Below are 17,007 nucleotides of genomic sequence, written 5' to 3' on the forward strand. Positions count from 1 at the left end.
TTCTTTGAATTCCATGTTTTAGCTATCTTGTGCGCTGGCCTGGCACCTTCTTCACAAAGGAAGAATTTTGATTTTTCAATACAAATGCCAATCTGTTCGAAGGAGATTTCTCACCACTAAATATGTTCTCAGTGAGGGCAGGGATACACAAATTGGACAATCTAAATAGACAAGTCACACGGTCCTAGTAATAAAACGTGCATTATCACATATAGTGCAAAAAATAAAAATAAAAGAATACAAGAAGAATACAAGAAGCATAAAAGATCTTAAATGTACAGAATGTAGAAGAGCAGAAGTCTTTGACAACAGCAGCTACATAGAACTGAGCAAGGAATGCAGATGAATAAAGAAATAAATAAACGTACAGTCTTAACATGAGAGATTTGGGTTTCATCTTCTTTCTTTTAGGGAAGAACTGAGAACAATTCCCTCTGTGTAGCACCATCAGTTCCAACATTAGCTTCAGCACGACCCTGGTAAGGTGATTTTTGCATCGAAAAGCAGATCCAGGTTGCATCAGGCTACCTGTTCCAGAAAAGCTACGTGAAGAGAATGCCACCCAAAGAAAGTGAAATGTTTGGTCTTAAAGAAATACCATAAACCCAGCAATAGGCCAGATTGCCTGAGATATGAGCACAAAAATATTGTTCAGCAAATTATTCTTGGCACAAACAACAAGGCTGTTAAATGCCCTGGGAGAAGGAAACACCCTGGTGGTGACACCCACTGTCAAACGTATAAATAGAGAGAGCTGGGGATGAAAATCTACAGTCCTGAAGCTTATCAGGCTGTGCACCTAGATCTGAGCTTGTGGTTTACCTCCTACCTGCTGTCACGATGAGCTGTGGCACTAAATCTTCATCTAGCATCGTTAAGATTACCTCTGGTGGTGGTGGTGGTGGAGGATGCAGCAGCGGAGGTGGTGGCGGGGGCAGCAGCTGTGGGATACGCAGGTCTGGTGGATACTCCTCGGTCTCCACTAGAAGATACACCTCTTCTGGAGGAAGCGGAGGCTTTTCTGGGAGAAGCTTTGGTGGTGGAGGCTCCAGGAGCAGCTATGGAGGGGGATTTAGCAGCGGCAGTTGCGGAAGGATTGGCCGCAGCAGCTATGGTGGGAGAATAAGCAGCGGCAGCTACAGAGGAGGAATGGGTGGAAGCATGGGAGGAGGATTTGGATCATGTGGAGGTGGTTTTGGGGGAATGGGAGGTGGTTATGGAGGTAGCATGAGCGGAGGCAGTTTCGGTGGTGGTGGATATAGTGGAGGTGGATTTAGTGGCTTTGGGGGCAGCGGTGGCTTTGGTGGTGGCAGCGGTGGCTTTGGTGGTGGCAGCTTTGGTGGTGGCAGCTATGGTGGAGGTAGTTTCGGTGGAATGGGCTTCGGTGAAGATTCCGGGCTGCTCTCCACAAACGAGAAGCTGACCATGCAGAACCTTAATGACCGCCTGGCATCTTACATGGATAAAGTCCGAGGCTTGGAGGAAGAAAATGCTCACCTCGAACGTCTGATCAGGGAGTGGTATCAAAAGCAAGGTCCCACTGGTACCAGGGACTACAGCCAATATTACAGAACAATTGAAGAACTGCAAAACCAGGTATGATAAAATTTGACTAACTTTGGGTAGATTCTCCTTAGAATGGCCTGGCACTTGCCTGCTATGGCACTATTTTCCTATATGGGGCAATGTATTCCTTGGTTTGCTTTAGCCATGAGCATCCTGGTGTGGTGACCAAGCCTGATTACCAGCTTTGCTTTGCTCTTGGTGATACAGGTGCTCTGACACACTTGTATTTGGCACATGTAGCATCATTTGGTGCAACAGCAGGCCTTTATTAGTGCTCCCACTGGGAGGCTTGTTCCATTCCTTCAATGCAGTGCCCTTGTTCGTTTGCTCCTCCATCTCTAAAACAGGAGATAGAATCAGTGCTTGCTTATGTTGTGTTACCTGTAGCCAGATAAACTGAATCTTTTTTGTGAATATACAGCATGAGCTAACATGTGGGCCACTGTGTTTAGTCTAATCCCAGCTCTCAGTCATTTTTTGCTCTCCTACCTGAATATTGTTGCTGTCAGATGCAAAGGTAATATTTTCCCACTGTTTTGGGAGTATGGTGAGCTTATTTGATTATTCTTTCCAACAAGGTATTGCACTTTTGATGGATATTTGTAAACTAAAATTGACAGCAAAGGCACCAACCAGTGCTGATGTTATATAAAGGCACTCTCTTTTGGTTGGGGACAATAAACTTCTCTGTATAGCACCAGCAGCACTAGTCAGGCTTACAAAGATATTCTGAAATGTGTTAAAGCACAGGTATTTTATTCCTATCTGTGTGTCAGACTGCAAAACAGCCGCCTGATCAACATCTGCCTTCTCCCTTCCAGATTGTTGGTGCAAATGTGGACCTCAACAAGATCCTTCTTGACATCGACAACACCAGGATGACTGTGGATGACTTCAGACTGAAGTGAGTCTTTCCTTTCCTGGCCCATGCCATCTTCCCTGCCTTTACCACCATGAATTTGCATTGCCACTCTCCTGTTGTAGATACTACAGTGTCTTGGCTCCAACAACAGAATAGATAATTGTTGGGAAGAGCATTGTGAAAATGACTTTAAGGGCTTTTCATTGCTACTGTGCTTCAGAGAAGTTGTTGAGGAGTGCTGCTTAAAGGACTATATTCTCTGTTTCTCCACCTTTGCTTGTAGATTTATAAGCATAATCTTCCTCACATAAATCCCACAGAGTAATTCTACTGAAATCTAAACCTATTGAGATGGAAAGAGAATTAGGTCCTTTCTCTTATGAACTAAGCAATGGGACTAACAACCAAAGATGTACTGCTGGGAGCTGTTCATAAGCAAGACAACAGAGAGCACTGGCAGCAGCTTTACAATCTTTCTTGTCTGTGATTTAGGTATGAAACTGAATACACTCTCCACCAGAGTGTGGCAAGTGACATCAATGGATTACGTCCACTTCTGGATCAACTGACTCTATCCAGGTCTGATTTGGAGACACAGTTTGAATCCCTTAAAGAAGAACTGATCTATCTGAAGAAGAACCACGAAGAGGTAAATTTCTCTGCACTTTAAATTAATAACTAATGAAAACCCAACCCTCAGAGAATTTCCTGTGTGTTTCTTCTGCTAGCAGTAACCAGATCTGTCTGGCTTTGATCATCCGACTTAACCCAATCTGGCTTTGATTTGCAGGGGTATGCAGCGGCCACAGCTGCCTGAAACTGCTGTAACCAGACACCTAGGTCAACGTGTGGCAAAATGGGGTTGGAGAAATGAATGGTTTTCAGTACCAGGCACAATTTTGTTGCTGAAATCACAGAAGGATAATTGGGTAGGATATATGGAGGAGTCAAAGGAAAATATTCATACTATCTGCAATGGTATTTCCCATTGAGAAGAACAATACACAGCAGGATTTTCACAAAGAGCATTGCTGCACAGAATTCCTTATCCTCCCGAAGAGAAAAACTCAGGATCAAGGAGTTTGTGGTGCCTGGCTACTGCTCACTGTGAAGTTTAGCTTAGGAATGGCAAAATTGCTTTCTTTCACAACAAGGGAAGATGAGGGAGTGATATGGATCTGTGAGGATTTGTGTCCCTTTCTTTAGTTGAAACTACGACATTTCTTTTTTCCTTCAACTTTTTTTGAATTCGGTGGGGCTTTTTTGTGTTTTGCAGGAAATGAAAGGACTGCAAACACAATCTGGTGGTGATGTCAATGTGGAGGTCAATGCCACTCCTGGTATTAATCTGATGGAAAAACTGAATGAAATGCGTTGTGAATATGAACGGCTTATTGAGAACAACCGGAAAGAGGTGGAAAGCTGGTATGAAACCAAGGTAAAGTACAAGGTTTTTTAGTTACTACTTCTTTCACAAAGAATTGGAAGGACTGGATGGCCCCATGCATTAAGTAAGGGACATTCATATTAAATGATTTTAAGTAGTTTACTGTAACAAGTCAGTTCTGGAGTATTACATGGGAAAACACGTGTGTTCCAGCAGCATTACGGAGGGTTGGTGTGGGTTAGTGGACTGGCACATGGGAAATATACACAGACAGTCTACATTACATCTCCCTGTACACATATTGCTTTATAAATGCTGTTATGATGCCCCCACAATTGCTTTCTTATAATTAGAAATATCTCAAATTTATTTGTGTATTTCTTAGATGGAAGAAGTTAACCAACAAGTCCACTCAAGCGGCCAGGAGATCCAATCAAGCAACCAACAGATCTCTGAGCTTAGACGTGAATATCAGAGCCTGGAAATCGAGCTGCAGTCCCAAATCAGCATGGTAAGTAAAGGTGTTTGCTTCCGTGACACAGGCAGTATGTGCCACCAGAATAAACAGGGATTGGTTATGCCTAGAATTTACTCCATCTTTAGAGAATGGGCTGTTGGATTGCTTCATCATCAAAGACATGTTTTTCTCTGTTTTGTGCAGATCTATTTTTCCACCAAAATGAGTTAGACTTGCCACATTCCCGTAACCACTGCATTTTTTTTTCCGTTTGCAGATAGACTCTTTGCAATCCAACCTGGATGACACAGAACGTCGCTACAACATGCAGCTGCAGCAGATCCAGAGCATGATCGGCCCCTTGGAGGAGGAGCTGGCCAGCATCCGCTGCGAGATGGAGAGCCAGAACGAAGAGTACAAGATGCTGCTGGGCATCAAGACCCGCCTGGAGCAGGAGATTGCTCAGTACCGCTCACTGCTTGAGGAAGGACAGCAAGACATTGTGTATGTACACTGACAAAAGAACACAGCGTTATGTGAATCCCAGGGCTGCCTAATTAGTCACAAAGACAGTAAATGAACAGTTTAGACTTGCAAAGCAGGTTTTGGACTGAAATGGGGCTAATTCAGCTATCTTGACCAATCACCTCCCAGGTTTGAGGTACTATAAATTTCTTGGCAAGTCTATTCAGGGGAGAAATTGCGTGATGAAATTTTACTGCAGAAATTCTGAACTACCAATTTTGGGCTGGATAAGGAAAAGGAAACCCAAGCTGAAGCTGAAGCTTCATGTGCTGCCTTTCCAGTTTGGAGCGTGGTGACCCTTACAGTAGTGCAACTGAGAAAGCAGCAGCGCTAAATCTTACAAGAAGTTTATGAGTAGTGTGTGGAAAAAGCAAAAAATCCCGTGTTCAAGCCGAAATTGAAAGGGAGGTTGATTTTTGGCACCGCATCAGTTGTCTTTCTGATCTCTGTGAGGTTCCAAAAAGGCAAAGTACAGACAGGCCTGGGTGCAGTGCCTGTAGGTAGGTTTCATTCTGAGAACAAAAATGCAGGTGATTAACTCTTTTTTTCTCTTTCTTTTTCTCTCTTCACAGAGTCCCAGCTGGAGGAATGGGAGGTGGAATGGGAGGAGGAATGGGAGGAGGAATGGGAGGTGGAATGGGAGGTGGCAGAATAGGAGGTGGTAGCTATTCTGGAGGAGGAAGAGGAGGAAGTGGTAGCATAAGCGGTGGCTATGGAGGTGTTAGCTCTTCTTCTAGCTGCGGCATGGGAGGAGGAATGGGAGGAGGAATGGGAGGAGGAATGGGAAGCGGAGGAATGGGAAGCGGAGGAATCAGTGGAGGAATAGGAGGAGGAAGTGGAGGAAGCTGCGGCGGTGTAATCGGAGGAGGAAGCGGAGGAGGAAGAATCTCAGGAGGTGTCAGCAGCTCCCACTCCTACTCCTCATCTTCCCAGTCTCAGGCCTGCAGGAGCGGTGGTGAAAGCCAAGGTGAGAACTGTTACATGGACACGGTATTCTCGCAGTCCCATCCTTATCAATTTATATACCACATCAACATCCTCTCCTGAGGACAAACAGTGCTGAGGATAAACAAGCACTTCTGGAAAGTGCTGGTTTTACTTATATTGAAAATTCTTTTAAATCTGTACATGAAGGACCAACCCTACTTAAGATGCACACATTCAATTTCTATCCAATCTCATGGATGATATCACCATAGCACGTAGTTAAAACTCCAGCTGGTTTTCCTCATCTAATTCGTTGCAGAAGCTCCTAAAAATGCTGCTTTCATACTGTGCCAAAGTTCCCCTTTATGCTTCTGGAACATCTTATGGTCATCTGTCACATAATCAAGGTTCTTTTCCACCTGGTACATATTGATGCCCCAGAGATTGGGTGCCAGTACTGAAAAAAATAATGTTTTCTTTATCTCTACACAGGTTATGCAAGAAAATCTTTCGACTAAGGACACACCCTGAGGATCCGACAGCGCAAGACGTTTCAAACAGCAATTGGCCCAAATCCTCTGCATTCCCCGTGCTCCGGAGGAACGAGATGCTCCTCATGGTTCCTCAGTGCTGCTGATGCCATCTATCCAAAAAGGTCCATCTGAACTACTCAGATGGACCAGCTGCCACGCATGCTACGTGCTTCTTCTACCTAGAATGCTTTCTGGGTTCAATCATTTGCACTTGAACTTCTTGCTTTACAGATTCAACCAGTTTGTTACTTGCGTTGTTCTGTATCAGGAAAATATCGCTAATAAAATTTCATTTCTGTCTGATGCAACCAGAATCTCGTGTCTAAGATTTTTTTTCCCATTCTGCAAGTATAAACACTTAAAAAGAAAGTACAAAGCCAAGCCAATGATTGCCTCCAGGCAGAAAGGCTGATGATACATTACAACAGCTGATAATGAAATTTAGAGTTAAAGCTCAATTTCTGAGCACTCAGGGCAGATCATAATCTTCCACAGCATCCTGCTACACCTTTGGTTTTTAATAATGTGCCTGATACTCCTGTGGAGCTAAAACACAAAGAGGCATGAACAATCACAGGACTGTGACTGTGGAATGAAAGCGGTTTCAATTTGTGGTCGCAAAAACGTATCTGACACTCATCAGTTTGAACTAGAAATGCACAAACTAATGATCTGTTTTTGAACAGAAGGGAAAAAGAGAAAAAAGGGGAACATAATTTAAAGGATCTTTACCAAGTTCCACTCCATAAAATGCTATATATTAACCGCAACATTTGGGCCCTACCCGTGTCAAATGAAGTAGGCATGAAAGTAACTGGAATGTTTATTTTTAGATATAAGAAGATCTGTACTGTGAAGAAAATTAACATAAACTCTTTCAACCTCATCCAGCTGTTCCCTGAAAACTTTTCTGACTCCAGTTTGCAAAACAGCTCGGAGCAGCCCAACAAACCACACACCACAAAGCTCCCTCTCGTCATTAGCACTCTCTGGAGGCTGTGTTTGCTTCTGTCCAGCTGAACGTGCGCTACGCTTCCTTATATTCAGTACTTCAAAGAACTTACAGCATAGCGTTCTCCAGTGACTGGGACAATTTTGTTCATAAAAACAAAGCTAGCTTTTTCACTGCAGCCCACCCCCTGGGATAAAACCATTTCCAGCGACTTGGCTGACCAAATGACCTTTCCTCCTGGAGCCGAACAACTTCAGAGATCAAAGGAAATGAAAACCAGTCTTCGGCCTTCCAAAGCAGTCTCAGGCGCACACGTTTCAGGAATCTCAGGAATTTCTGCGTGCTACTTTAGAGGAGAGATGGCTGCTAGATTAGACAGATCTTGAACCACAGCTTTAGTAATTTTAACGAGTAGGCAGCACCCAAATTCCTCAGACTCATTTGAAAGGCTCAGTCCATTGTACAGCTACCACCTGGACAATGCAGAAGAGAAGTCAACTTCAGGCCGTGCAGTCCTCAAGTAATGCGAGCAGTGGAAAAGAAGGAAAGGAACACAAAATATCCCCTCTGAGGCAGGTTCAGCTCACACAGCTGACAACAGAAGGCTCTGTATTACCCAGGCCAAGAGGGGATGTTGATGGTGAATCCAAGTTTTGAAAAAAAGGCACACAGAGGTAAGAGCTCCAAAGGCTGGCGAGTATCCAGGGCAAGCAAGGAGCCAAAATTTCCCCAAGACTGCACAAATCTCACCTGTACATGGCCTTGCAGGCCTAACTGCTGACGGAGGGCTCTGCGCTCAGGGACTGGCCTCTAGTGGAGCTCAAAGAAAATGTGTTTTTTGTGCAAGAGACACCAGTGCCACTGATTAAAGACTAATAGGCCAACGCACGAGGGTGTGGATGCAGAGAATAGATGTGAAATTGAAATACATTCCAGAAATACATGTCATGCTGCCATGCAAACTTTCTCAACCCTTGGAAACCATTCAGGGGAATAGAAATACCTCATCTTCACCAAACTGAATTCTGTAGTTGCTTGTGTTGTGCTTGTAAGTCTTATCAGGCCTGTTAAACAGATTCTGTGCTACACAAATATTGCCAGTGCTACCTGCATGCATCATCTAGACAGAGAAGCGATGCTCGCAGTGAACAGCAGGGAGATTATTCCAAAGTAATCTCCTGTGGTTATGCCACACTCCCCTAGAGGGCATTGTGTCGTTACCTCTTGCACCCTGTATGGTACAACTGCCTCCACAGATGTCAATCTATGCTTTGAAGTGTATTTAAACCACACTTAAAGTGCAACCTTTACAACGAATTTATTCTCCTGTCTCATAGCTACCCAAGGGGCACCGAGCCCTACGCACCATATGATGAAGTCTGAAGGCGTTGAAATACACAGGGTGGAGACAGCACCCAGTCAGCGAGCTGCTTATAGGGAACAAAGCATTTTCAGGCAAAAGACACTGCTGTGACTGAGGAAACTGAAAGAGAGTATGAGAAGCATGACGAATCTCACTGTGTCTTACACAGATGAGCAAAACCCTGTGGATCTAGAGAGTAGGAATGCTGGATGAACGGCATACAGCTGGGGTTTGTCAGCTGTGAGACTTGGCACCACGTCCCACTGAAGGTTATGGCCACAGGGATGGTTCTCTGCTCGGTGTACAGAAGATCAAAATGAAGAACATCATTTATTTCACTGTCAATCTAGGGCACGAGGATACCATGAGCTGTATTGTGAGTGCTGTGGGAAGTTTTGGTGACACTTTCTCAAAAATAACACGGAAGAGCTGAAAAAGATTCAGAGAATGGTGGAAAAGGCATAGAAAAAAAAAAATCTGCATGAACAACAGATAGTATCCCAGAGTGTTTCAGCCTTGGAAAGAGGCACATGATGCCCAAGGATATGACAGCATTCTGTCTAAACACAACAGTCTGCAAAATCAGGACTGACATGAAGGTGTTCCTAACTAAAGCTAGTCGATTTAAAGCAGTTACATCATAATTTTGTAGCTATCTTTTCATGACTCAGTCTCAATTCAAGCTCGAAAATTTATTTCTGTCTTAAGGACTATTTTACTCATTTTTGAAGTCCCTTTCCTTCAGAAGTCAGAATTAACATCTCTAGCTTCTTTGCAAGCCACAGGCAAGGACATGCCTTTAGGCAGATGAATTCAAGCGCTGGGATTCAGCACCTCGAGTTTATACCTCATCACGTCTTAAGCTTCAAAGCACTGAGCACCTCTACAGGTAGCAGAGGATATTCCAGTGGTAACAGTTCACATCCCTCCCATTCCACCTCGACAGCATTTTACTGGTAAGCCAACAGAGTTCTTTTGACTACAGAAGAAAAAGAGGCTCATGGATATACAAAATAACTATTGCAAAACAATAAACCTAAAAAACCCAGCCCGCAAAACCGAAGACTCTGCAAGAACACAGCTTCACCCTGGCTGAAGCTGTCTGTTTTCAAGTAGCTGCCTGTCGGTGCTCGGAGGCGCGGCGGCAGGAGCTGTGTCTGTGCCTGGTTCCCTTCGGTGCCTGCGCTGCTCCAGGCTGGCAAAGAGGAGTGCTGCTTCCCTGCGTGTCTCAGAGGGGGAAAAGCAGTCACCAGGAGCAAGAGCACAGCAAAATTAAAAGCTGCCCCTGCTCAGTGCTCCAGCCCCTGCTCCTTTACAGCCGCATGGCACATACAGGCACACTGTCCTCCAATTCAAACACTCCTCTGATGCTTACCTTCACGTGCAAGGCAACCTAATCCCTTCTCATTCTCCTTTTGCTAATTTTAGTGGGTTTACTTCTCCTTCTGTACTACCAAGTCTCTCCCGAAAATAAATCTAGGCTGAATTCATCCTCCCTCAATGTGGATAAGCCGATTCTGATGTTGTAACTCTCAGCAGTTCCCACCAGCTCCGTGGGCTTCCTTTGTGCTAGCCAAAGCCTTGTGTAGGGGTTACGGTGCCAGTATTTAATGGACAACTGGAAACCAGAACATGCTTCCCTGCAAGGCTTTTCTCTGTTTGATAAAAGCTTCATAGGTGAAGATGGAAAAAGCAACTCACTGAAGATCTGATATTGCATAGACACTGGAAAACATACAGAAGTGTTTCTTACTCTTTGTTTTGTGTTGCAAAATATTCTTTCACCACTGGCAAACATAATTCACTGTAACGAGTCCAGATAATTAATGTATTTTTTCAGATGTAGCTTTTGGCACCATCTCTTTTAATGTAAATGATTTTTTAACTGTATTACATCATTCTACAGTGTATTTTGAGAAATGGTTATTTTTAATATGACTACAAAATCTGAAATATTAGGGATTTCTCCTCTCAGTTCCCTACAAGTCCGTTCAAAACAGCTAAAATAAAATCGGTAGCTGCTTGATGGGAAAATATTCAATGTTTTCCCTTTCAAAATACTAATTCTGTGGCTAGAACCCAATTTTCTACAACAGAAAAATGACTGTTGTCACCATCCTGCACTGTCAGAAAAAATAAGTGAAAGATAAATACCAGCAAAAACTTCCTTGACTTAAGCAGCAGCAAGACAGTAGAAAGTCCAGTGTAAAGTTCCCTTTTATGAGTCATGGCAACACAGTTTTTAAAATGAGCCATTTCTTTCAGTAAATGTAAGCAGATTTTCAAATAGTGAATGTAAATTCCAAATAAAGTAATGAATGGGGAGCCACTCGGAGGCTGCCGGAGCTAGGACTCATTGCCTATGATGGAAGAAGGAAGTCAAAGGCTGAAATACCGAATTTCACCACACTGAAGACTGAAGGAGACAGGCAACCAAGGCGGAGCCTTCATTAACTCCTATTACTAGAGATATATTGCCAGATTAATAAAAGCTATGAGATATTGTATTATCCTACAAAAATATCTAACAAAGAGCCACCCACATAAAATTATCGTACATGTCTTGTGTGAATCAACACAGACATACTTGAGCAGAACGGTAATGCGTATTACTTACCCAAGACCAAAATTTCATTAGCACATCACTTTTGGCGTGAGCACTCCGGCTGGCAAACCTCATGGGAAGCTGGGCTGCCTGAGAGGTGACACCCACCCAGCACCGTATAAAAAGGCACCGGAGAGGGCAGAAGGCAGCACTCCGATTTCTTCTATCCAGCTGTGCAGGGGCTTTGCATTTGGGGCTGAACATCTGAGAGCTTCCACCATGAGCTGCAGCATCAAGAGGACATCGAGTACCTCCTACAGGAGCGGAGGAGCTGGAGGCATCTGCGGTGGTGGCAGTGGTGGCCGGAGCTCCTCCGTGTCCTGCAGGCGATATGCCTCCTCCGTCATAGGCGGGGGGAGCTCTGCGGGGGGAGTGTGCAGCATCGGCTACGGGGGGGGCATGAGCGCTGGCAGCCTCGCTGGGGGCTTCACTGGGATGGGAGGAGGCTTCGGTAGTGGGTTTGCAGGAAGCTTTGGGATGGGGGGAGACGCCCTGCTGAGCGGCAATGAGAAGGTCACCATGCAGAACCTCAACGACCGCCTGGCTGCCTACCTGGACAAGGTGCGGAGGCTGGAGGAAGAAAATGCTCAGCTCGAGCACCACATCCGTGAGTGGTACAGGAAGCAAGCTCCCACTGCCTCAAAGGATTACAGCACCTACTACCAGACCATTGAGCAGCTCCAGAACCAGGTAGGTAGACCAACACACGTGGCTTCAGCCCTTAATAACGTTCTGGCGTGAGAACTTGCTCTTGCCCTGGACTCCTGGGGTCTGGCAGTGAGCTCGGGGGCAGCCTAATGCTGCCCAAGAGCCAGAAGCCTGCAGAGCTGAGCCTGCTGCCCAGTTCTTGGGCAAGCGAAGCTCTCACCATCCCACAAGGGCACGGCTGTGCTCGGGGGGCACAGCCCGAGGCACCGAGCAGTGCTCCACCAGCCCAAACCTGCTGGTGCATGCAGCTCAAACCCCGCGCTGTGCCGGTGGCTCCAGGGGGGTTTCCACAGCACTCCCAACCCGTTCAGCTGGATGCAGTGCAAAGCCAAAGCACAAAGATCTTGCAAGGACTGCAAGATCTGAATTCCCTCTGGTTTTGCACACTCCTACATAAACCACCTGGATGGACCGAGGCCTTCCCTTACAGCTATCTTACATCAGTACCAAGAAATTATAGTAAACAGACTGAGAAGGAGCACTTTGTGGGAGAAGGGATGAACACATTACCTGGATGATGTGGAGAACTGTTTGAGAAACAGAATAAAAGAAAAGGGAGTTTGGAGGTCACTCTGTTGCAGCCTGAGTTACCTTGACAAGTAAATTTGTAGCTAACCCTCTCATACATGTGTGATCCCTACATCTTTGTGAGAAATGAATCTGAAATCCACAACAAAGCCCTCTCAAAGCTTTGGGTCTCCTTTCTTCTTCTCCTGGATGTCTTGAACTCAAACTCCTCTCCAACTTCCTCTTTTGCAGATCATTTCTGCCACTGTGGACAACAACAAGCTGCTTCTGGACATCGATAACAGCAAGATGACTGCTGATGACTTCCGAATGAAGTGAGTATCTCGCTGGGAACCCTGCATGTATTTTTTGTCCCGTTCACAAATTCAGTAGACAACACATTGCACAGTTGTGTGGTGTGCCTCCATGTTTATTGGGATACTGACATGTAAATACGTGTGCTGTTGACTGTCATCATCTCATATCTGTCTCTGTTGTCTGTGGTAAAGGTATGAGAATGAACTGGTCATCCGTCAAACTGTGGAGGCTGATATCAATGGCTTGAGAAATCTTCTGGATGATCTGACTCTGGTCAGGTCTTCATTGGAATCCGAGCTTGAGTCCCTGAAGGATGAGCTGATTGCTCTCAAGAGAAACCATGAGGAGGTAAGATCCAGAAATCAATAGCACATTCAAGAAATATTCTTTTAATTTTGGGGGGTTCCTGAAGTTAAATATCAAAAATCAGCCTTATGTGATGTGACTATCATTCTTTCCTACCTTGATTCTCCTTCACCTGCTGTCCCCAGCAGAAGGAATGACCAGTGCTCTTTGTTTCTCTTCTCCTTTCCCTGCAGGAACTGAGACAGCTGCAGTCTCAGACCGGTGGTGACGTGAGCGTGGAGGTCAATGCTGCTCCTGGTGAAGACTTGACAAAGATACTAAACGACCTGAGAAACGAGTACGAGCAGATCATTGAGAAGAACCGCAGAGAGGTTGAGCAGTGGTATGAAGTCAAGGTACGGAGCAATGCTGAAGTGCTCCCATCATCTCCCTTGCACAGCAAGGGGGGGCCACGAAGGAAAAGGCTGCAGTGGGGAGGGCAGTAGGCCAGGTCTGAAGGACAAGGATGGGTGGAAAGCCAGGGGCTGTGGACCAAAGACTGGGATGTCCTCCATGAGGGGCCAAGCAAAGGGGGAGGCTTGCTGCCTACCTGACCCTCAGCCAGTCAGCTGCTCTGCAAAGGGATTTTCTAACTCCCAATGTTCTTGCTGCTTTGCTCCTGCAGATCGAAGAGGTCAACCGACAGGTCACTTCCAGCAGCCAGGACATCCAGACAAGCAGCCACCAGCTCACGGAACTCAGACGCGAAATGCAGAACCTGGAGATCGAACTGCAGGCGCAGCTCAGCACGGTACTGGGGCAGGGGTGCTCGGGCTCTCTCCTCCTCACGACGGGAAGCTCCCTCGTTGGGCAGGGGACATACAGCTCCGGTGCTACCCTCCTGCCTTTCCTCTCCTAGAAAAACTCGCTGGAGAACTCCTTGGCAGAAACCGAATCTCGCTACGGCTGCCTGCTGCAACAAATCCAAGGGCAGATTAACTCCGTAGAGGAGGAGCTGGCCAGCATCCGCTGCGAGATGGAGAGCCAGAACCAGGAGTACAAGATGCTGCTGGGCATCAAGACCCGGCTGGAGCAGGAGATCGCTCAGTACCGGGCACTGCTGCAGGAGGGACAGCAGGATATTGTGTATGTATACAATATTAGAGCACGGGTATAAAAAGAAATCCTTGAGCACATTACTTCTAATAGAGACTTCTTGTGCATGCAGCTACATCAGTATCTTTTTTTGACCAAATATCCAGTGCTTAGCTGTTAAATTTTGGTGAATTTTTCTCTTTTCACAGTGCCTCCCAGGGAGCTTTCCAAGGTGGTAAATCCTCCCATTCCTATTCTTCTACTTCGTACTCTCATTCCCAGACTGGTGACATTTCAGGTAAGAATAGTTTGTTACACTTATCCTGATAACAATACATTTTGTCAGAAAAAAAATATTGTTTTATTCTGGGCTGGGCAAAGTTCCCAGGTTGAGGAGCCCAGAAACAACATCACCATTCTGTCTCAGACAAGCCTATGGTTAAAAGACAGCAAGTCTTGCCCTTCCCTCTACCTAAATGTAAAACACAGATTATAAACTTTATAGGACAGGATCTGCTCTTCAGGACATTGGAATTAAAAAATTACAGTTCTGAGAAATTGCCTAGGGTCTTGCTGGGCTTGGAGCCTTGTGAGCTCCTCCCATTCTTCTCTTGCTAACACTGCATGTTAGGTGAAAAAGTCAGATAAGCAGGGAAAATCAAATTTTCTCTTAAGACTATAATTTGCTCTGGTCTTCCACAGGACAGGCAAGAGTGTGCTAGAGCGACAGCAGTGATGCTGGCATCCTCCATCTAAGATGCACTGAAGTGACCCATGGACAACGAGAGATAGAACCCAAGCGCTTCTGCAGCTCAGCCGATGCAACCAGAAGGATCTGGAAGGAGTGCCTGGCCCCCTGCCTCGTCACCTCTTCTTCCATTCTGCAATGCTTGTCTTACTCAACTTGTCTTTGTCAACTGGTTCTTGCTTAAAGGCTTAAATTCTGCTGATAAAACTGCCTCCAATAAATATTACTTCTTTGATGCAAATAAAAATGTGTCTCAGAAATTTAATTTAACACATGTTGATTAACGTTTTCCAAGCTGTGCAATAAAATACAGGTTGTTCTTTCAGAGTTTGTAACATACTTTGAGAACAAATTGTTTTGCTTTAAGAAAATGGACATCATGCCTGGGAGGTGTCACTGAGCTACAGGAAAGGAGAAAGAAAACGACGGGTAATCCGTGAAGATTAATTAACCATTAATGTACTAAACTCTGCTTAATGCCACAGCTCCGACTCATCTGAATCCGTTCACCTTTGACTTCGCTCAGCTCATTATTGGTGTAGTTCCTGTGGGAAGTGTGACTCAGGATAGGTTGCTTCAGCACACAGGTTTCCTGACGTCATGTATTTCTCCACCTTTGACCATGCGGAGAATTACGTATTGCTAACTCCTGTTAGGAAACCCAGCCAACAAGGCAATGCGCCTGTTTCACTCAGTGTCATGCACCAAAAACATTTCTGTTTTAGGGTAGTAATTTCAATTTAAATACCACTATGATGGCAAGAACCCAATTTTTGTCTGTATTATCACTTGGCTGCTACAAGACCTTCCAGGGAATCACACACATTTCATGCACTGGAAGTATTTCCTATGCTGCATGTTTCTGCTTCTCTAAGAAGAAAAAGAATATGCAATACAATTGGAGATGAGAGGGTAATACTAAATTAGAATTGGTATTTTATGTATGTTTTCCTTTCTGAAGATCACAGTGAAGCCCCTTTTTAACCCATAACCGTGTGCATCAGTGTCACAAAATCAGACAGCTTTCATTCCAAGGGCTCCTCATTCCCTTCTCCCCGATCAAATCTGGTCTCTAGTACCTGCCATTTCACTTAGGGCTGAGGGTATTGTTCTGTTAGGGTAATAAATGAAAGGCATTCTCACCATAAACAGCTTAGAAGAATGTTATTTAGGTTAGGTTTTCTCTCGGTAATTACGTGGCCTGGCTTGGCCACCACAGTACCGTAATCGCAGTCTACAGTAAGTATCCACAAAGAGGAGATAATCCCCGTTCATGCTGAGAAACTGCAATTCCAAACTGACTTTTTTCAGGCCAGAATTAGGAATTTGTATGAAGAAAGCCCTTCTCCAAAGCAAAAAGCTCCTTTAAGGTTTTAACTATAGAGAAAGGGATGAAAAGCGAATGCAAGCACGAGTTTCACCTCCAAAGGCTGCCAGAATTCGCTCACGCCTCAGGTGTACTTAATACAGTCAAAGCCTCTTGTGGAGACACCTTTTTGAGCAGGGTTATGGGGACCTGGACTCCAGTTAGTGCATATAAGTAAGCACTTAAAGGTTATTTTGTTCCCCTCTGGTCTTCCAGCAGTGTAAAGAAGCCTCAGAATGACCAAAATACAGCCTTCCACAGCCACAGAACCCCAGGGAACACCAGCGCTGCCATACACACCATTTTCCCTGTTTCTGGAGTAATTTGTAAGAGTGCAAGGACTTTGTGAACAGATGGCAATCTCCAGTCAAATCTGTAAAACCAAAGCCATGCAAAATCGTCAGCCTGACAGGAGGGGACGCACTACGGAGCTGCCGGTCGCTGCAGCAGCACTGGGGCTCTGCTGGAGGCCTCCCAAAGCTGACAGAACAATTTTTATTGTCACCACTGAGTCACGAGGCTCCAATCTCCACCTAGGGATGGAGCAAGGGCTGTCCCAGGAAAAAGGCATGGAACATGCCCCAGGTGTGCCAGAAGCACAGCATGCTTCGCTGCCATCATCGCGGGCTGGCAGGTGCTGCAGAAACCTGGGCAGACGCTGGCAGGTGCCTCGATACCGCTGCCTGCTCCTGGCACCTCCTTCGCTTCAGCCACGATTCTTTAGAAAAAGCAACGCAGGCTGAGCATTGTCCTGAAAAGATCTCCAGGGAATGAAAAGGGCTTTGGCAGTGAGGAATTTACAT

General features: G+C 45.4%; 1 protein-coding gene across 1 annotated transcript; it reads left to right on the plus strand.

Moving 5' to 3' along the window:
• Window positions 1–840: 840 nt before the first annotated feature.
• LOC311422755 (uncharacterized protein) lies at window positions 841–14,985 on the plus strand (the record flags this gene model as incomplete). Its single annotated transcript, XM_084496106.1, has 15 exons — window positions 841–1,596; window positions 2,388–2,470; window positions 2,921–3,077; window positions 3,705–3,866; window positions 4,201–4,326; window positions 4,550–4,776; window positions 5,370–5,787; window positions 11,349–11,867; window positions 12,645–12,727; window positions 12,902–13,058; window positions 13,250–13,411; window positions 13,681–13,806; window positions 13,915–14,141; window positions 14,300–14,388; window positions 14,793–14,985. The coding sequence occupies 15 exons, from the start codon at window positions 841–843 to the stop codon at window positions 14,810–14,812; spliced, it is 3,312 nt and encodes a 1,103-aa protein (XP_084352232.1). The 3' UTR covers window positions 14,813–14,985.
• Window positions 14,986–17,007: the final 2,022 nt, after the last annotated feature.

Source organism: Aythya ferina (genome assembly GCF_964211825.1).
Source record: "Aythya ferina genome assembly, chromosome: 23".
NCBI lineage: Eukaryota > Metazoa > Chordata > Aves > Anseriformes > Anatidae > Aythya > Aythya ferina.